At 40.3% G+C, this 22,665-nt stretch overlaps 1 protein-coding gene across 1 annotated transcript in view; it reads left to right on the forward strand.

The window, feature by feature from the left end:
- cntnap2a (contactin associated protein 2a) overlaps positions 1-22,665 on the forward strand; it is a 328,136-nt gene that overhangs the window by 149,814 nt on the left and 155,657 nt on the right. The window contains exons 3-4 of the mRNA XM_030397660.1: positions 3,936-4,129; positions 22,076-22,223. Of these exons, the coding sequence (XP_030253520.1) occupies positions 3,936-4,129; positions 22,076-22,223 (342 nt within the window). The remainder of the gene's footprint in view (positions 1-3,935; positions 4,130-22,075; positions 22,224-22,665) is intronic.

The following is a 22,665-nucleotide window of genomic DNA, read 5'->3' on the forward strand; positions in this document are numbered from 1 at the left end:
CCTATTTTAACAGGCACTGTGGTCACTGTGGCTGTAGCATATACAGCACAGGTCAGAGAATATTTGAGGTTTGAAAATCGGTTCCCAGCAACCAGTTTAAGTGACCCCCGCACAGTGTGCAAATGTTTGACAATTACATCCTCAGTGTAGAGAATTGTATCGTAGTTGGACGTGAGGACGTCAAGCCAGCCTGCACTTAGTGAAGTCATTTTGAAGAAAAACTTTTTCATGTATTCATCAAAATGTCTCAGTTAGCCATTGTTAGTTGTAACGTCATGAATAAAAAGGAAGAAGTCATGTTATGACAATGTACTTTGTATGGTTAGGTCCAATGAAGTATCACAACAGTTACATTTGAATTTTAGGCAACAAACCTGGTTACTGCTTACTGAGAGATTATAAGTTTAGGTTATATGTTTACAAAAATAGGTATACTGACAATACTGACAAAACATAATTTTTAGGAATTCTTCTACATGGCTATGACCCGTGTACATACATTTCATCGATATTGGATGAGCTGCCATGTTACCATGTTGTTATGTCGATGTTTGAGAATGTATACTGTACAAAAATAGAGCCACACATCTAGACTCAGCCTTCACATGAGCTGACACTGAAATCCTTATTCTGCTAACATCCCCACCGCTACAATGTACTGCGCTGCTATAGAGGAATGTACAGTAATGGCCTCGTACATTGCACATATATTCTAACCATGCATCTCTCTCTTTCCTCTATTGTTCTGAGCTCCATCCATAACTTTTCCAATCTATGCCCTCTGTTCCATGTCATTTGGACCCACCTGCAATCTAACTCTCCATTGACTGTTGAATGGGTTCAGTTTATTTTTTTCTCTCAAGTTTCCCCATCCTTTTCCACTCTGCCCCGTTCCTCCTCCACTCCTCACATTTGGCCTCATCTATCACAGTCTTTTCCATGACTGCATTGCTCCCCGTGTGTCCTGTTTTTTTTTCACACCATACGCATGCTATCTCATCTCTGGCCTCCCCAGTTACAGAGCCATAAAATCCTCATCACTCCCTCTTCTCCTCACCACATTCGTCGCTCACACACCCCCTCGTTTCCATTTTTCTGCATCCTCTCTCTTGTCAGAGTCTCAAAACGCACTCAACGTCATAATGTCCAACAGCCTATCCCTTGATCTTGTTTGTGGTGTCACACTTCCTTGGTCATTGTCCGCTCTGCTTGTTTTCTTAATCTTTATTTTATGCTATCTGTTTACTTATCGCAATCACCCCAACCCTTCCATACCCAATTCCTCACCCTTTCTCCTCTTTTTGATAGTGTTTTATCCCCCCAAGGGAATGGCTTTGCTGCAACGGGTTTTTGAGGTATTGACGTTTCCACTGATACCGGCTTGGTTATCTGTCAAGGCCAAGGCTAGAGTGTAATGGCTCTGTAATTGGATAAGATATAGGATTTTTGTCGTGGAGGGATACATCGCAAACTGCCTCACCCTCTATTTTATTATAAGACTATCATCTCTCATGCCTCCTCCGCTACACTTGGCGCTCTTCTCCAAACTCCCCCGTACTTTCTTGATCTGACTCCCTCCCTTTCTCTTACTTTGTCCCCATGTTTCTGTTTTCTCTCGCTCCCTGTCATTTCCAAATCAGTCACTCTCCTTCACTTGTGCTTTCAAGCCTGTAAAATTCTTATCTGTATTTGTGTCCTTTAGAAAAAAAAAATCCATCACAGAGAATCAAAGGAGATGACCATGACATGGCCAGTTCGCAGACCGTCCACCACCCACTCTTCCCAATAATCATTTCGCAGTAGCATTCTGTCACAGGCTTGGCTGTTTATTGCACAGATACATCTTCAATGCTTGGTGTGTGTGTGTGTGTGTGTGTGTGTGTGTGTGTGTGTGTGTGTGTGTGTGTGTGTGTTTGTGTGTTTGTGTGTGTGTGTGAATGCAAAAGTGTGCGCTGCTCTTACGTGTTTGATTCAATCTGTCTTCTTTTTTTTCAAAGATTTTTTTGGCATAGACACCTTTATTAAGCAGTAGACAGATAGGAAATATGGGAGAGAGAGGGGGATGTGACATGTAGCAAAGGACCTCCGGCCGGAATCAAACCGGGGTCGGCTGCGTTTATGGCATGCGCTCTAACCACTCGACCACCTGTGTGTGTGTGTGTGTGTGTGTGTGTGTGTGTGTGTGTGTGTGTGTGTGCGTGTGTTTGTGTGTTTGTGTGTGTGTGTGAATGCAAAAGTGTGCGCTGCTCTTACGTGTTTGATTCAATCTGTCTTCTTTTTTTTCAAAGATTTTTTTGGCATAGACACCTTTATTAAGCAGTAGACAGATAGGAAATATGGGAGAGAGAGGGGGATGTGACATGTAGCAAAGGACCTCCGGCCGGAATCAAACCGGGGTCGGCTGCGTTTATGGCATGCGCTCTAACCACTCGACCACCTGCGCGCCAATCTGTCTTCTTTTTTCTCGTATTTCTCACACTGGTCTGACTACTCTCACAGTTGCCTCCATACAAAATGTTGGCATCAAGCCTGTGTTTTTGTTCTTACAATTTAATAGCAGATGAAATCATGTCAGTGGGATTGTGCCCATTGACTTTCTTAGCCTTCTGCCAAGCAGTTGCCATGCTCTTTTGTTTCTGCCTCATTTAACCTGAGGCTCGTTTACCCTGCAAGGTCCAGGGGAGTGTGGCCCTGCCTCAGGTAGACACCTGGAGGAGTGAAGTGGGACCAACCTTTGGAGGACACGAGTTTCTGTCTCGAAATATAGACAGAGCCATGAGGTTTCAGGCTAGTACAAGGACACAGACTGCCACTGAGTGGATTACGAGATAAACACAACCATCTATTCCATCAGTCAACACTGAAGTCATGGGAAAATAGTATTGAAACGCTCTTCTTTGATGCTTTCAGAGATGGTTACTTTCGTCAGGGCAATTTTTCACCTTGGAAAAATGTTTTCAAACTTTGTTGCCTGTAAAGGAGTTTATAAAAATTAAACTTGATAGCTACCTTCCGTACTCAATTCAGATGGTTAAGAGGATGGTCAAATATTTTCACTTAGAAGTCTACCCTGTTCTTATTGTCCATTGAGACTTGTAAAAAAGCTATTTTGACAATATGTGCCCTGAAAATGAAAATGCATATTCCACAGTCACTCTGCACTCAAGGATGCACATAAACCCAGAGCTCCACTGGAAATAAGTGAAGATAACCATATGTAACTGTCAGTATGAAAAGGATTGAATTTGTGCTTGACATTACTTGTATTGTAGCTTTTTTGTGGGGGGGTTGGCAGCTGTCACCCATGCCACACCAGGAGATACATCCTTAGTTTCATTCTTGGCCAGTTTCATCTTTGAGCTGAAACCGAAAAATGTCCCTACTTATGTGCATGGCAGAGGGCTCTTCAGCATTTATAAAATGTCATATGCCTTGAATACCAGTATTAAAAAAGAATCCATCCTGAAATGTCATGCACACTAATGCCACTCCTCTGTAAGTCGAGATTTCTGCTGTGTTGTAGAGTGCGTGATAATGAATGTGAAGAAGAGTGTAATCATTATTCTTGTGAAACAACTTTATAGCCAGCAGGGTTCTGCCCTGTATGCACAGCTCTTAATAAACATCACATCTCCCATGCTATTACGGAAGCAAATCTCCCGCTGATATCTGTTGGACACTGACCATTAACAATGGGACAGACTATACCTCCACATTTCCTTTGTAAAATATCATTATGGATATACTGTGTTGCCTCTGTGCTTGTGGACAGCAGCAACTCAGCCAAACGTGCTACAGGCAGTTTTTGCTAATAATGTATTTATTTATGTGGCAAGCCATAAAATCCACAGACTAGATATTGTTGAGGTAATGTAAGAAATTTGAAAACAACCTTTGACACCTCAATCATTCTAAAAATGTCTCTGACTGTGCAGGTGCAGGTGGATGGTCACCTCTGGACAGTGACCATTACCAGTGGCTACAGGTGGACCTGGGTTCCAGAAAGCAAGTGAGCGCCATAGCAACGCAGGGTCGCTACAGCAGCTCTGATTGGACAACGCGGTACCGTCTCCTCTACAGCGACACAGGAAGGAACTGGAAACCATATCACCAAGATGGCAACATTTGGGTCAGTGAGCAAAAAATGTGTGTGTGTAGGTGTGTATGTAAGCCACTGCCATTCCATCTAAAAACAGGAAGACAATCAAAGACTGAGCTGTACAGTTAGCTAATTTTTTATTTTTGCTGGGTGATCACAGTAGATAACCATATCACTGTTTGCATGCATAGTGATGTTTAATTATTTTTTAGTGTGTGGGAGGAAAACTGAGCACCACAGCGCAGGGTTCATTAATATTCATCAGTTAATTAGCTTGGTTTTTCCTTGATATGTCATCTCAACCAAAGGCCTTATTCAAGAATTGACGGCTTCTTGATGTAAAATACAATGAGCCATTTGCACTTTATTCCTAGAATTTCTATTGATGTGATCTGTCTCTTTCTTTATTGTATACGTCGCTTATTCCAAACAAACAGACTTCTGTGACCTCACTGTAGGCAAACACTTGAATGGAACCTCTGACAATTAGCTAGCTATTATATTATTATTATTATGATTACATGATAGGTGAATAGCCCACACCATTCACTATTGCTGTATGGTGAATATCTACAGGTGATCTATTTTTAGCTAGAGGAAGAAAGAAGAGATGAATAGCCTTTTCCTGATTGACCAAGTTACTGTCATCAGCAGAAATATAGAACATGAAGTAAAGGCGAGGCGCTGCTTGCATACTTAATTCCAGCGACAGTGTCAGATAGGATATGTCAGGTTTCTTTTGTGCCCAGATCATCTGATTCTCATCTGCCACGAGGATCTTGCAGAAGCATTGGCACAGTGTTGAATCCACAGGGTAGCATTTCCTGTAAAAGACCATCAGGTCTGTGTACTTCACTTTATTAGTCAGGTATAACGCACATTCATTACCATCCGCATGATGTAAGAGTGTCAGCTTAAGTGAAAAGGCTTCAAGGACTTACCATAGAAGTATGCAGCACAAATGAAAAGGAAAACTCATAATGCCATTATACATCTCCTGCAATATCATGCTTTATCGCAATATACCTACAAATGTATCATCTGGATTAGTTATAGTGCTGCGTTGTGTGAAAGTGATTAAATTAAAAACAGATGGAATAAACAAAAGCTGACCCCGAGACAAATCAAAAAGAAATCAAGCAGTTACACGTCATGAGTGCAGAAGATTATCTTTTACTAATCTGTCTGATTTGCTCAAGGCTTGGAGATTCAAGGCTGTTCAGTAATTGGCTGCCATATTTTGTAAGTTGTAGTTCTCTTAACATCAAATTATTTTTTGGTTTTGTTTTCAGTATCGGTAAGAAATGAAAATAATCTTTTCAAACTAGAAATGACACATTTAACTGTTTCCTTCCATAAAATTAGGTTCATAGTATTGGATATCACACACACATCTTTATAATTTTTTATTTGTTCCTGGAAAAATACAGTGTTTCAGTGCAAATATCTCTCTCTTTCTGATCCCATTTTCCTCAAGCTTGTAAAATAATCATGAGCATTTTTAGCGTAAACTAGCAAGTTCATCTCCTGTTAGTGTTCTTAATTGAAAGTGTAGCCCAATGCTTGCCTTCTCAGCAACTCATCCTCTTGGGCTCAGTAAAAACCGGATCGTACAGTCAATACACAACATGAACAACCTATTGTATAACTAATGAGCAAGTGTTTCCTGACAGGTTAAATTCAGGGCAGTTTCTTTTAACTTACTATATCCTTTTATTTTAAAAGGCAACAAACTTGATGAAAATGTCCAGCATGTGAAGTTCAGTAATCTTGTTTAACAGTCACAGAATTAGAAGCTCTAGTAAGTGTGTGTTTTCATAAACATGAATACGTAGCAGTACATTTTTGTCTGTGGGTATTGAGCTCTGCATTCAGCCCATAATAGCTTCATCATTATTCTCTCTTTATGTACTGTTAGGATTGGTTGCAGTGACAATTATGGATCCTTTGGAGTTGAAAGTAAATTAAGTTGTTGTTTTTGTGTGCTACATCATAATTGTTTGCCCATTATTATATATGCAGAAGCGTTTTCCTTCTGCCATTAACCCTGATTCATTGCCTAATATTTTGGCAAAATACTGCAAAACACATTCATCTTTTGGATGTTTTTGTAACTATAGCTGACTTTTTTCCATTTTGCCTTTGAAATGTGACATATATATTGCTTTTTAATTTATCGCCAGTGTAATTTTAAATATTGCTTATGTAAACAAAATACAGAGCCAATCATTTTAAGCCGGACATAGACCATTAATAACCCCCTGGTGCAGTAACAAGCAAAATCAGAGCCATTTGTTTCTCTCAGTCTCTTGTCTTATTTAGAGGGACACATGCATGCACATGCGCCTTAAGTTAAGCTACAGATGTGCCTCTGCACAAGTATAGACCTTTTTTGTGACTCTGTGTTTGTGTGTGTGTGTGTGTCTGTTTGTGTGTAAGTGGTGATAATATTGGAGCTATCAGTGCTATTGATCAAAGGGACGGGTGGGGATGATGGGCCGCTTAAGCCAACTTAATGTTTCACACACACACACACACACACACACACACACACACACACACACACACACACACACACACACACACACACACTGCCACCATCAGACCCTGTTTCAGCCCATTCAATCACATTCGGCTCAATCCCATTCACTGCAAGATGAGGTTCACACAGCGATCCCCAGAGAGAAAACCACCTGTCCTGCACTCTTATGCATGAAGGTCCTATTCAGGAACATTTTGCCACCAATCACCGCCCACCGTTACTCCGCACTGATTACTTAACTCTTTCACTGTCAAACTGAGACAAACACTTTCAGTCAAAGCAACGGTGTCAAATGATAGCTTAGCTCACTCTAGACTGTAATTCACTGGGGAGGATAATTGGTGAAGTCCTGGCAATTGCAATATTGTATTTGGGAAAAATGTTGTTTAATGCCTCACTAATGTACTACTGAGACGTCACAATGACATTGATGAATTGCTGTGATAATTCAAATGCCAAGTGCAAGAGGATAATGCCTAAGAGGCTGCCAATACTGGCAAACTTGAATTAATCAGTTACACAATAATCATTCTGATGGGTAACATTCATTGGCTGTCATGGAAGGTGCAACATTTTTCCAAGCATAGACAATTATTGTAAATGAAAAGTGGATTTTTGACCTCTAGTGCGCTGCAGAGAAAAATGCTGATTTACAGGTCCATCCGTTTTACCAGGATGCACACAAATTTGACCACATTGGTGACTTTATACGTATTCCTGCTATGCTACAAAAGTTGATAACAGCTGACGGTAATGCGCTGTGTAAAGTGCACCAAAAGAGAATGAGGATGACAAGCAGATGCAAAGAATTCTGAAAAAAATACTTTACAAATGTTTTTTGAGGTACCAAGGGAATTTAATATGGTTGTTTGACCTTAATGATACATGTTAATATCATCTATCACCTTATTATCTTGTATTTTATATTGCCCTCTCTTTTCCTCTTACAGTGATCTCAATGAAAAATGTACTTTATTTATGCACCTCCCTAAAACCTTTCCTCGTAAAAAAGAGGCAGTTGTAAGAAATACAGCATAACATGTATTTCAGAAAATTGGAGTACTCAATGAAGGGTGACTATTTGTCATCAAATTGTATGTCTTTATAACCCAAGTGATCAACTTAATGTCATTAGACATTTTAAGTAACAAGTAACAGCATCATGATTTAATGTCTGTCACAGTGGGAACTTTTAAAGTTAAATGTGGTTTGTAGTGAATTATGTGAAAGCACAGAAACAAAAAGCACACTATCTGTCCGACGGCCCATTAAAACTCAATTAACTCAAACATTTTAAGTCATGTTTTACTTCCACACACTTGTTTACCATAACTCTTGTTCAGATAATGCCAGCAGGCCCAGTCTCACACTGTTTATTCATGTGGAGCTTGAAGCTGCACGTACACCAGGTCAGTTGACAGTAATGTATGTATCCAATAAACTAGCACAGACAAGGTCGCAAATCTTGAGCTGATATAAGATCAAAAGGGGACTTGGAAATAATGGGTTCTCACTGGGCCAATGACAAATAGCTCTATATGTTATTTTTGGTCTTTGGACAATTCATAAATATGGCAACTCAAAACTGCCAACTGGTTTCTCTTACTGTAGTATATTATTGTGTGTGTTGAGAAAAGAATTCACTTTCATGTTCCAGTCATGTTTGCCTTTACCCAGTATGAGATGTGTAGACAGCATAGGGTTGGATTGAACCCACTTTGTGCATGTGTCACAGATTAGATGCTTCCATAATTCTACAGGAAAGGAGACATAGTGCATGACTTAAAAAGTGCTGAATATATGATGATGTCCTATGCAGCAAATTGATTATAGTATTCAGGCGTAGTTGTTGCTAATACTCACCAAGGTATCTTGGCACTTAACCCTTTAGGCGCCAGAGTCGCAAATTTGCGACACACCGCGGTACTGAACAAAACAGCTGTTTTCTCCCAATAGAGTGTTACATGTCATTCATACTCCCCACCACTAGTTGGCAGACATCCTATACTTAGACCTTAGCTCATAAAAACATCTTGCTTCAATGCAAAATGTTCGAGGAAGTCCCATGCAAACTGTGGGGTGAGAGAGCGCAGACAGTGCGCCAGGAAGCCATTTTGCTGAAGGGGTATTGCTGGATTCAGACGTTATTGAGACGAAATAAACGACAATGGCATGCAAAAAGTTGACACTTAGGGAAGTGATTGAGCTCCTATTCGGTGATTCTGATTCTGAAGTGGAAAATCTAGCTTTGGGAGATGACGGTCGGTTGATTAGTGAGCTTGCTAGTCGCGGTGCGTCTTTGCATAGCAATGGCGGTGCCGCGCAGAGCGAGGAAAACGCACAAGCACTGACACACGATCCTTTGCCCAATAGGTGGGAATGGAAATGATACACGAACTCCTAGTATCAGTAGGGAAGCGAATGGATGTGGTAGAAGTAGCGGGGGTGGTGAGAATAGCGCTGGGTGTCAGCGTTAGTGTTCACTTTTTCCACCGCGACGGTCACGTAGCCTCCATCCGCGGCAGCGGTGCAGCTATGCGACGCAGCAGTGTTCACGAAGCACAAAGCACACACGAGTCCAACTCTTCTCACAATACTAGAGGAGATAGCAGGGGGAGACGTGGGCAAAGTGTTCGTAGAAAGGCTGATGGGTGTCGTAGGGGCAACAGGGGAAGGCAGAACAGGGCTGGAAATGATGATGATGATGATGGTAATGGTGGCTGGGCTTACTTGAGAGATGAAGTATATGGATAAAGCCCTTTGATGAGCAAATTGGATGTCGTGGTGACAGAAAGCTAAGCAATGATTCAAGGTTTATAGTTTTTTTGTCCCTCTTTCTGACTGATGATTTCTGGAATCTCATAACAATGGAGACAATGCTCATCAGTATTTAGGCTGACATGAACTAATTCCAAGTTCACGGTTTCATGAATGGTATGATGTAAATGTAAATATAATATATATATATATATATATATAATTCTTATTGTCTCTATTCTATGCCTTGCAATGAGAGGCTCCACACTCTACAAATATTACAAACTTTTATCTGGATAGATGGGCACAGATAAGGCCTCTGCAGCTAAAAGACGCCTACTGTTATTATTATCATATAATAATAATAATAATAATAATAATAATAATAAAGAAGAAGAGAAAAGAAAACAAGAAAAAGGGAAGAAAAAAAAGTGTCCTCCAATGGGGGGGATGGTGGGTAAAAAAAACGCATACTGTTTACATGAGTTTTGTGGTGTACTTATAGTTCTAGTTTACGACTATTGGCTTACAATTTACTTTTTCCCTGTTCATTTGATGTGTGGACAACATAACAAATGGATGGAGGGGATGAATCTGATGAAATAAGTTCAACTCTCTTTCAAAATACCAGGTATTTCATGGAAATTACATAATCCAATATGGCCGCCACCATATGACGTCATAATATGCAAATTAGATGGGAAAAATTACTCCCTTCATAAACTTTAGGTCATTCTCAATATTTGTCTCATTTACACTTTGTCTCTATCTCAAACTACATTCAAGCCAGAGCCTTCTGAAATTTAGATGTCAAAATCTAGTATTTTTTAAAATAAAACCCGGCGCCTAAAGGGTTAACAGTAGATACCTCAAAATAGGAAAAAGCATAGTATATAAAATTAATCTTCAACCGTAAATCAACATCCACTGTGCTTGGAAACACATTACTGACCCTGTTATCTTGTCAGCTGGCCTGTGAGCTATTTTGGCCCACACTCAAACAAACCAGGGCAAAAGGCAAGCGAATTGTAGTTCCCCATAACCCTGACAGGCCTACTAATCTAACACATATACTGAAGTATTACTTATTTGGATCTTCACATGTAAAATTCTTTGCCAGTGTCCTCTAGACTGTGAAGAGGATTTTCACCACTGGAGTGAGGGTCATTTCATAAAACTAGGTCACCTCTGTAAAAAGTATTATTATTGTTATTATTGCAATTTTCAAAACCCCAACCTAGCGGCTTGTAGAAACCGAGAAAAAGACTACACCACAAGATCCTAGAACAACCAGAATGCCACATTTTAAATGATGCTCTGATAGCGATCGTCTTCTTCATATGCTGTTGTGTCTAATGCCACAGCTCTATATTTGACCTCATTACAGTAACCTCAAATATGTGATTCTAACATCACATTATAAGATTAGTAACTTCGAAATTCACTGATATTTTAGTAAAAATGTTCCCTACTTGGAGAATAAGCAATATGACAGATGGCTTTTTTTAGTCCTTGAGTTCGGAGACCCATTGACTGTCCTTGGAGGCAGACCTGCTAAAAATTAGAAACTCCAACTTGCAATTCAAAGCAGGTTTCTTCAGTTCTGAATACATATATTAAAATGCAGCCAGCAAGGCTCCTAAAACAGAAACATACTTACTTCCTATCTCTGGTTTTCGCTTTTAAAAGATTGGAGCATAATTTATTAATCAGTGATACTTCAATCAGTACTGAGGGGAAAAAAGGCAACAAAAGAAATTAAAGTGCAGTACAGACCTTTTTTAACTTAACTGATTTTTCCAGGATTTAAAGCATCCTCCACGTTTCTGCATCTGATTAAATTCAAGACATCGAGTGCCTCATACATTTATATGTAGGCATCTAGCTGACACTTATATTCAGAGGGGCTTACATTAGGAAAGCCAGGAAGTTAAGTGTGAATTAGAAACAAGAAAGACTAGGATGAGGAAAAATTTATAAAATGTTTATACTACTAAAACTAAAAAAGAGAGCTCAAAATCTCTTTGATATATGTATAAAAGTGCCATAAAAAGATGCAGGAAACTGTTCTGCAATTTAAACAAGTCTCGGGCTAGTCTCGGGCTACATATAGCAATTTAATAGAAGAATAAGAGCAAATATGGTTAAAATTATTCTTTATTATTCTTCGTTTCTGCCTTTTATTAGACAGTGACAGTGTAAGAGTCAGACCAGATAGAAAGAGAGGAGTATGACAACAGGGGTATGACATACAATTGTCCCCTGGGTGACATGGTATTAATATATATGGTATTGGACTCAACCATTGGGCCACTAAAGGGCGCAGCAGCTGCTGTTTGAGCAATTTGAGCCAACACATCCAATGACTCCCAAAACAAATCATATGATCGTTGCCAAAATGATGTCGCCGTTGCAGCTTAGCGGCAATGACTTTGTGAAAAACATTGTGGTTTGTGTTAAAAAATGGTTACTTAATTAAAGCACGTGTGTGTGTGCTTTATGTACATAACTTAGGCCACATAATGTATGTGACATAAGTTAAGTATGTTACTCAGTCAAAATAAATAACTCAACATTGACTTTTGGTTTCACGTGTGACAAGAACAGCAGCCTGATGGGTGTCCTTTGTGTGTCCATAGCTTGTTTGACCCAATCGTCCATCATGTCCTCCTCCCTATGAATACTTAATTACACTTTTTACCATGACGCCTGAATTTCTCTTTCACTGCTGTAAAAATTACAACAGCCACCAAAAGTTGCCACCTAACAATAAATGTAAATATGGGTTGTAATTAGCTTTCTCTATTGCATATGTTTTGTGTGTTTGCATCGTTTCTGTGTTTGCAGCATTTAGTTGTTGCATGTGTTTTTCTCTATTGCATGTGTTTTGTGCGTTTGCATCGTTTCTGTATTTGCAGCATTTGGTTGTTGCATGTGTTTTCGGAGTCTTTGGTTCTGCATCGTTTATGTATATGCAGCGTTTGGCCATTGCTGCGCGTTTGCCCTTGTCGGCCACCGTATATGTGACCTATAAGATCATTTTTCAGATGACGACAAGCTGATTTTAGCACAAGTAATACCACAACATTTACACCTGGGCTACACCTGGGCTCATTTAGTCCTAGCAAACCACATGAAGTCAACGACCCAAGTGGCCCTAACAACTCTGAAACGCAGAGCTCATATGTGTCCCTAACGATTCTGTAAGGACACTCCTAGACAGAGTTTAAAAGCCTGCAACTCCCCTCTAGTTAGAACTGAAGAAGCCTCTGGGAGGTGAGAGGTGAAAACATCTTCAAGAAACTGAAACATGTCCAATTGCCTAAGACACAGCACTTAGAATTACATTTGCAATACACTATCCTGAATTAGGTACATAGCTCCATCATTTCCAAATCTTTTGGGGAGGCCCCTTTGATGCCTTTTAACCTGCAGTTTGTTTAATGTCAGCTTGTAACTGAATGATCATTTGAATGCCATTACTATAGGGTCTCTTTGTATTTACTATGCTTTAACATGTTCTTGTGTAAATTCTTGAAAGTGTCATAACACAATGGTATTTTTAAGCTTCTCTTATAATCAGTCTGGCATGACAAAGACATGGGCCATTTTCATGTTCCTTCTAAAACAAAAATCATGTTTGTGTGAGGGGAAGGGAGAATGAAGGGTCAGCTTTGCTGTGATAATATCAGGAGTACAGTAGTAGACAGACACCCTTTCTTTACAGAAATATTTGGCAAACTTCTTTGCTCTAATTATAGCTGCGCAACCCAGCCAGCAACCACATGTAATGTGCAGCTGCTGTTAAGAAAAGCCTCAGATGTTAGAATAATGATAGCTTGTCATGTACTCATTTGGAAATCAATTCTCCCAGCCCAACATTCCACCCAAACCTCCTGCTATGTTGTCAAGATGACCACATGCACAGCATTAGTGGTACTATATAGTAGTGCTTCATATCAGTGACATTGTCCTTGTTGTCATGATAAATGCAGCATAAAATTAACAATTTCTTAAGTTAAGTGCTAAGTGATTGCTTTTGCCAGTGACACGAGGGACACAGACAGCCTTGTTGAAAAGCATTATTGTCCTGTCAAAGTGGACTTGAATGCACATTTCTACTTGATTTCCAAATTGTTCCAAAGATAAGCATCAATTTGAAGAGGAGGAATCTATACTACACACACTATGTAACAAGTCAATTGGCAGATGGAGATGATCCATAGCTACCACCCGAACAGCAACTGGTGCCAGCTGATGAAATGGATTGGAGAGGGGATCAAAGGAGATTCATTTACATCAGGGGAGGTGCATTCATTTTATATTAATGTAAGATCTTTAAGACATTTAGCATTCAGTTTGAAGTGTGTATAATTAGATATTATCCCTTGTTTTGATCCTGACTCATATTGACCAACCCCCACATGAATTGCTGAAACCAGGCACCCACATGTATGCAAAACAAGTTCATCAACACGCATATTCACTCCTGCTGTCAGTTTGCCATTGTAAAGGAATTATTACATTCAGCAAAAAAGTCTAAAATGTTTGAAATCAAGTAATCATTCCACAGAGGAACATATTGATTGCAGCATGGTTATGACTTTTCTTGCTTTTTTTTTTTTTTTTTTTTTTATCTGCGCTGATAAAAATTCTCCTCCAACTTTTGGCTCCGTATCTTGATGCGCCACAGTGACTTCACAGGACTCGAACATCAGTCTGTTTAATGTCACTTTACTCCATTGCAGATAAGAGTTGTATGGAAATTGAAAATTGCTGAGTGTGAATAAGGAGGATGATGAATTGAAATAGATAGAGAGGACTCTTCCCAGTGGGTCATGGAAATCTCATATGATACAACTTGAGTGGCTGCTTTGAAATTTTAATGGTACTGTCAGGAACATGAACATTGCATTTGTGTGACAGTGGATGAGACATGGCACTGAAAAGTTTTTCAAATTATACCTTTGCCATATTATGTATTGCACTATCTCTAGATCGTGCACAGGTGGTGCCCCAATTACCGCTTAAAATAGAATTTTTTTATTTGGTCTCCTAGATTGTTGGTGATGAGTGGCGTCTGTCTGACTCGCTTTGAGTGAGTAGGCAGCGTGATGTACTAGGAGGAGTCAACCATGAATGAGTGTGAAAATGATGGCCCCCTGAAAACCATGTCAAAAACACACACACACTTGCATATAATGGGTTTGCGAAGTGTTAGCAGGCGCAGACACATACACACACAAACATGGCAACTTAGCTCCATGTGCTTGTGTGAGGTTTAATAGCAGAGCCAGGGAGGCAGCCTTCACTCCATCAGCGCTTGTTCCTGGTGAGCAGAGGGGAGAGAAGGTGCGAGTGTTCACAGCCTGAGTAATGGGCTCTTAAAGCTTTGTGTGTATGTGTGTGTGTGTGTATGTGTGTGTGCACCCCTGTGTGCGTGCATGCCTGAGTGTGTGTGTGTAAAATTTAATTCCGTGCATGGGAATATTTTGCACTCCAATGATAATTTTAAAGTTAGTTGGAGAAATACTAACGATTGTATGATGCTAAAATGTTCCTGGAGTTTGAAAGCACTTTATTTCTTTTTTTCATTACGCCGCAGCAATTAGCCAAAATGGAAGCCCATAGAAATGTTTCAGAATAAAATGTTCTGGAAGTGTTTCTCATTTTTCTTCTAATAATGTATGTGAAGCAAAGAAAGGATTCCTGTTCCTTTTGTCGCCAGCTCTTTGGGAGCTCCTGGTAGCAGGTGAGAGCAGTTAATGAGACACTGAACTGAGAAGCAATGCTCCGGCACATGGCTTTAACCGATACAAAAGGATTTAATAATGTGCCAGCTCCAATAAAATAACATTAAGTACATTGGAAGCACCTTGCTTGTGCATGTAAAAATATGTGTTAAATCCATAACGGAGCAGGAATCAACACAAGTACAAAGCATAAGCCAGACATCAGCCAGTAAATGATGACAATGAAGCATGCAGATATGCAGTTTGTGTGTTCTTCATCAAATAGCATTAAAGAGTAATGGAGTAGTACCCATAAAATGAGAAAAAGAGGCAGGAACAAAGGAGAAATGATGTGAGCTTTCCAGTGGTATAGACCATAATCAGTGATATTCAAAGTTGCTGCATACAGGCATAGAAAATTGAGGAAGAACATTAGATAATGAGCATCACTTACATTGGTAATTAGAAGAAAAAACAGATTTAAAGGAATAACAAGGAACTATCAGGAAAGGGGAAAGCAGACAATCAAAAAACTCAAACCTAAACTATACAGGATATAGCACAGATCAAGTTCCTCTCTGGAGATGTAGACCAAGATCAAAAACCCATTTTGTTTCTGCCTGCAGCAGAACTTGGTTGTGGTCTCCACCCCTAGTGGGGGGCTTGATTGACTGTGTAGCCCAGAATTTTAATTCTGTGTGCAAGTGTCAAGAAGTGGTTGGCCAGAGGACATGAAGAATCGCACGCACTGAGGCATCTTTTCTTGTTCAACAAGTTCCCAACTGCTGTATTTTACCGACATATAGTTGCAGGCAAGGAGCCTGATTAACATGAACCCGACCATTGGAGGCACACAGTGTCAGATATCACCCTTTTTGGATTCATAAACTGCTTTAGTATGTTGGAAAGAGGGCAGACGAAGCCATGCCCACACAGTGGAGCTAACTCCTCTCGTAAGTGGTTTGTAGGGGAAGACATGAATTGATCACAGCAGCCTCTCAAGTTGGTGTTACACTTAAAAGTTACAAAGGGATTTTGGAAACATCTTGTAATTGCTACACAGGCCAGTGGCCGCACTAAAAGCCATGGACTTGCTATTATTCTATAAAATAAGCCTGTGTTGGAGGCATTGACACACATACACTATCGCTGTGACTTTACACTTATTGATTAGAACAGGAGACTGTTCTATTCTACCCTCTAATTGGAATACATTTTTCCTGCATTGTAACACTCAGAAATCCCTATAATTTCATTTTTTCTCCCGTATCATAACAGTTTAAACATTCTTAACTTTTATTAAGCATTACTATAGTTTGTCCTGTTTTCTGTGGCACATACCAACACAAGCACAACCACCCACAGGGCTTCACAAAAACACAAATTTCTCTATGGCCCCTCTGTTTTGTCCTGAACACTTGTCGATAAAAACAAAAGACCAGACCAGGCCAGACTGATTTCCCTTGCCTCCGTTAGCAAGGAACACACACACACACACACACACACACACGCACACGCACACACAATCACACAGTGGCACTGATTCTGGGCTGCTCTAAAAACGGTTCCAGCAGCAACAAGCAAACCAGAAAATAGCTTCCACTTGTTGTTTCTCAGTATCTGGAGATCTGTTCTCTGGAAAGGCCTGTCTCTGGCTGTCAAAACAGAGACAAACACACACACACACACACACACACGCGCACACACACACACACACACAAATAGAAAAGGCAGATGCACATTCAGGAAATGAAAACATGCAGCCAGGAATAAGAATAAGTAATTGACTGAGGTGTAAGAAGGAGGGACAGCAGCTGAACAACTAGATAATGGGTTTATATGTACGTGTTTGTGTATGTGTGTCTGACTGCAAGGATTGGTTTATGGATACAGGCATGCCAACATGTGTGTGTATGTTGTTTACTTCCGATGTGTGTTTGTGTGTGAGACGGAGCAGACCACAGGGGTCTTTGTTGACCAGCTGTAGTGAAGTGATTGGCTTGTTCGCTGTTGAATGACAGCAGCCATGGTGCTCCAAATGCCCAACAAGGACAGGCTGGCTCTCATCTTTCCTCATTATTTTTTGTTTTCCAAGTCAAGTTTCCCCTCATTGCTTTTTTTTTTTTCTCCACTGATCTCATTGATTGCTAAAATCTTGTGACAGCTCTGCACTGTTTTGATTCTCATTCAAGGTTTTTCCTCGCTAGCTTTTTAGCTTTTAAAACGCAAGAAGCTCGGTATTTAATATTCTTAAACATTATGCACATCCCCACTGGTGTACAAAACAGAAGTAAATATTTTGCGGTTTGTATCTACTAAGGATTCCCAAGTGAAAGTTTTTTATTTTTTAAAATTTTGTTTTATATACTATTGCTGAAATTTCAAAAGTAGTTTGACGTACATTGCATGAATATCCATCAAGGGGAGACAAACACACAAATCCATAAAAGCGTGTGCACGCATATAGAGACATACACCTAGTAATAACTGAAAGTTGCCTCGGGTACTTTGTGGCCTTTGTTGCCGCAAATTACCTCAGTTCTTGATTAAACAAAACTTCAAAGTGTCTAAGCTCTTAAGTTGCCTAACACTTGCACACACATACACCAAAATAAATGGTAACACTTAACCGCTATACGAAGTGACACACAAGAGCACACACACACACACACATACAAATTCCTAATTACTCATTGGTTTGCTGGTTAATGATTTGACTTTAGAGGAGAGGGAATTAAATGGTTGACTAGGCAGACTTTTTGCGAGGTGCTCAGCATACACAACTTTTTCTTCATCTTCCTCCTTCTCTACCTCTCTTCCCTATCCAGCCTTCTGCACTCCACTCTGCATAGTAATGCCTTTGAATTGAGCTGTTCATTCAGCCAAGCACAGATAAGTGCCGAATAGCAGGATGAACACAATAGAGAAATAAAAGAAGGAAGCTGGAAAATCGGGATGGGAGTATGGAGCTTTTAGGTGGAGATGAAAAATGGTTCTTTCTCACACACACACACACACACACACACACACACACACACACACCTTGACAATGGTAAGGAGAGGAAAGTGTCAAATGGACGAAAAGAAGTAAAGTCTTCTGCACGCAGTCAGCCAAATCCTCAGTAGATATACAGTATTCACAGTTTTTTATTATTACTTTAACTATGAAATGAGCTTACTGGTGATATCAGGTTTTACCGTTGCAGAGGGGTTTAAATGGCAAGGTGGTGTGTGGGCGGTTGTGTGTGTATGTGCTTCTAAGCATATGTGTGCATGCAAATTGATACATTTGTGCTTTCTGTGCTTCGAAATCCTGAGCCAGGACCGCAGGCATTTTGGAAACAGAAAAGTGAAGGACAAACATGTGATGGAGAGCATAGGATGTGAAGGAGGATTTAGAAGATTTGACAGGAAAAGAGAAAAGTGGGATGAGAGAAAATCTAAGAGACGTACCAACAACTCCACAGGGTTGTGCTAGCCCCAGTGATTAAAGGAATATTTCAGCTTTGAGGAGAGTTTTAACTAGTTTTTCTTCTTTCAGATTTTCTTTTATGTCTTGGCATGTAGTTTTAAAGGTGTATTTAACTATGAATTTACTTAGCTCAACTCCTAAATTAGGTAGCAGTAACTCTTAAAGGTACCATATTCTGCCCATTTTTAAGCCTGTACTTTGATTTTGGGGGTCTACTAGAAAATGTTTACTTGCTTGAAGGTTCAAAATGTTTACTTTTTCAGTCCATTACTGCAGCACCTCATTTCACCCACTGTCTGATTGCTCAGTTTAAGTGCCTGTCTTTTTAAGGCGCCCCTCCTGAAAAGCCTAGTCTGCCCTGATTGGTCAGCTCTCAAAGGCCTGAGCAGATACCCGCCCAATGTTATTCTACATCTGCTGGGGTTTTTTTTGTATTAACACATCCTTGCTGGGGTTGTGGCTAAGGGCAGTAATGTTGTCAAGTTGTGACATGACAACCTTACTTAAGTAGTGATGGCTTGTTTGAAGGCACAGTTTGTGAATACTGTGTGCATCTGTCCATGGATTGTGCATTATGATTCTTCGTCAGTAGTTATATAGCACCCAGACCTGCTTTATGATAAAGAAATACATGACATCTCACAGTACACATTGAAGAAGACAAATGCCTCAACATTGAGGTGCAAAAAAAAAGGCCTACACACACAGATCTATACTTGCTGTTCTGAGTCTCATCGCTCACTAGAGCACAAGCTGGGGGCCATCAGAGCCCCCAAACCATCGGGCTGAAACTGTGCCCACAAAGACCGAGGGGAAGGAGAAGGAACAGAAGCACATCAGGGTAGAAGGAACAGAAGCACATCAGGGGAGCACTTAAAACCTGTGGATACCCAGACCTTTTTCAAATCCCTTAAAAGATCCAGAGCAGAGAGGAGAAACTAGCTCTCCATAAACGAATGGCGCAACATAGGAGGGTCAACTCCTTAAGTCAAGAGTCTGCTGTCTGTCCACTTACATCAGAAGGAGCAAATCATTCCTTTGAGGACATCTTGGCCAGAGAAGACAGACAGTATGAGCGACGTGTAAAAGAACCCATCCACGTCGAACTGGAATGACCCATCTTTGAACAGAGGAGGTGGCCTACATCATTACTTCAGCCTCACCAAGCAACTCTGAAACATAAAGTACAAAAACACATCACTAAACACAGGAATAATAGAGCATGCATGGGCAGAGTGACACTTTGTCCAGGAAGTCAGTCAAAGGATACCTGAGATCCTCGTACTATTCTTCATCTGAAGACAATACAATATGTGTTTGCTTTCGGCCTGTGGCCAACCATTAAGTTTCTTTGAAAAGGTCGTACAGTGTATTTTCATACTCTTGCGCAAAGTTTCTATTTTATCCATGAGCTTAGGAAAACCAAAAATATGTACATATATTTAAACAATGTGCTATGAAGGAAAAGGCGAAAATCCCCACAAAACCAAGTGATCCTATGTGCTCATCATCATGAATTTGACGATTAAATCCTAGGAAATACAGTGAGAACATTACGAATGGCATCCATTTACTAAATACAACATGAAGGGGAACCCTGTCCTAACTAGAGATGTCATTTTTATGGCTGTTACATGTATACAGTAGTATGAGTAGGAGTTGCAGCCATCTCCATCAAAAACAGCACGGCTGCCCTTGAGCAGGTCACTTAACCCAGATCTTCAGGACCTGTGCACCTGCAGAGAGTAGAAGGTGCACTTAAAGCGGACTGAAGAGCTCCCCAATGAGTCATGTGGAGCTGTGTGTATGTGAAGCGGGGCGCTTAATAAAAAAGCTTGTGTGTGTTTGTGCACCCAGTTAACCTTGTCTAGATGAATAAAGATTAAAAGTGAAGGAAAGGCACTGAGGAGATGGAAGCACTGTTCACCTCATGTCCACTCCCTTAGCCAGCATGGAAGTTCAGTGGCTCTGAGCTTAGTGTGAACTGTTGACCAACTCCTCTTTTGCAGAAAGCATATCTTCAGGGGTACATACTCGGGTCACAGAGAAGTCAGCTCAAAGCAGACCGTCTGAGGAGAGCTTTTCTCTCCCTACGCTCATACACAGCCCTGCCCACTTCATGTCTTATCTAAAATAACACATGGTTGTCCAGTGTCTTGCTTCCATCGAGTTACCTGCTAGGCTTTAAAAATGATGGCTCTCTCCAGTGGTTATTGCTGACTGTTCTGTGCGTATGTGTGTAGAAGAAAAGCATGGGGGACAGTGGTGGTTGTGTGATTGTTTGCTGCAGAGAGGAGGGGAGAGTGCAGAAGTCAAACTAGTTCAGGGAGTGTGGTGAGGTGGATTAGTGGGTGGTTAGAAGTTCTCCCCATTATGTACCAGGGGAAGTGAAGGAAGAGATAGTGAGCAGGAGAAGCAGAGGAGAGGAGGGAAGAAACGGTTTTAATGAAGGGGTTAAATTGAACTCTGCATTGTTCTTAGGTTTTCTTCTACTGTATGATATGAAACCGTTCCTGTTTTATCTTAAAAAAAAAAACAACAGTTCATTTATACGTTCAGCTGCCCCTCGATAACAGCATGCCATTGCCTTGCAAAAATAGATCAGTGGATCTTGTCAAAGCAATGCAGAAATGAAGGCAGTCATAATCACATCAAAACAAAAATGAATCCCATTGACGTAAGCCCACGCTTTCAGAGTGGCCACAATACATGTTGTTCTCCAAGAGGACCAGTGCAATTACATTTCTCAAGAACAGAAAACATTTCCACATATAGCCTGGTGTCCTCAAAATCATACCACTTTATTGTTTGTGCCTTTTTGATGTTAACTGACATTGTTGAATTGCTCCTATGCTGTTTCTGCGGACACATAGTCAAACTTTGTTCTTTTAAGCTGCATGTGAGTAGAGTGCATTATTTTGATTTAATTTACACAAATGCCAAAGCCAGTGTCTCGTACACTATTGTGTATGTGCATAGTTAAATAAATCAACAGACTTTTGACAAATTTGCAGAGAAATATTGTGTTCTCACTTGCTTTTCACTTGTTTATTTTGTTTGTAGACAACATCATGTTTGCTGAGGCTGAGCTTGCAGAAAATGCACCTTCTGAGTGTGTAACACAGTGTTAATATGACAAGGAACTGTAAACTTAATCACTTACAAGCCTCCATGAATCTTCTGAGACCCAGAAATCTTGTCTTCGTGTCTTCAAGTTGAATACAATATGTTATTTCTTATTTAAGTCCCCTGCAGTCAGATTGTCTTATGGCAGGCATATTAGATGTGTAGGCCCATAATTATTTTGTATGTTTTGTGAGTGAGCACCTTCAGGGCAGGATGTGGTGAGTGGAACAAATGCTCTTGCTCCTAGTCCCAAAGCTGCTTGTTTGACTGCAGGCTCGTGTCTTTGATGTATTTAATTTCGTTGTGTGTTTGTGTATGTGTAATTGTGTGTGTGCCTGTGTTCACAGGCGTTCTCTGGGAACTCCAACTCGGAGAGCGCAGTTCGCCATGAGCTGCAGCAGGGAATCGTGGCACGCTTCCTTAGGCTTGTCCCACTGGACTGGAGTGAGGAAGGAAGGATCGGTCTTCGCATAGAAGTCTATGGCTGCTCCTACTGTGAGTGGAGACAAACACACGGAAACACACCCAGTCTTTAGCACTCATCCATTTTTTCCCTTCCACATCCTCTTGTTTTCATTCACTCTGACACCTGTAGCAACCTTAATCCTCATGCTAGGGTTGGGCAATATATTGATATGATTTTGTTATCGTCATATAAGCCTATAGTTGTCATCATCATCATTTCTCAACTTCCGAAACTGTTGTTAACACTTGAGGACTACCAATAGTTGTCACTACAGTATTGTTATACTGATTTAAGCTTGACCAATATATCGATCTGTTTCAGTGTATGAAAAAAATGTTAAAGGACAAAAAGCAGAAAAAAATGCTTGTTGTTTAAGTTTATTATCAAACTGTAAAATATCCTGCGTCCATTAGACGATTTATGAGTATGTTCTGTTTCGATCAAAATATCAGCCGATATTGATAATTTTTG

Source organism: Sparus aurata, chromosome 19 (genome assembly GCF_900880675.1).
Source record: "Sparus aurata chromosome 19, fSpaAur1.1, whole genome shotgun sequence".
NCBI lineage: Eukaryota > Metazoa > Chordata > Actinopteri > Spariformes > Sparidae > Sparus > Sparus aurata.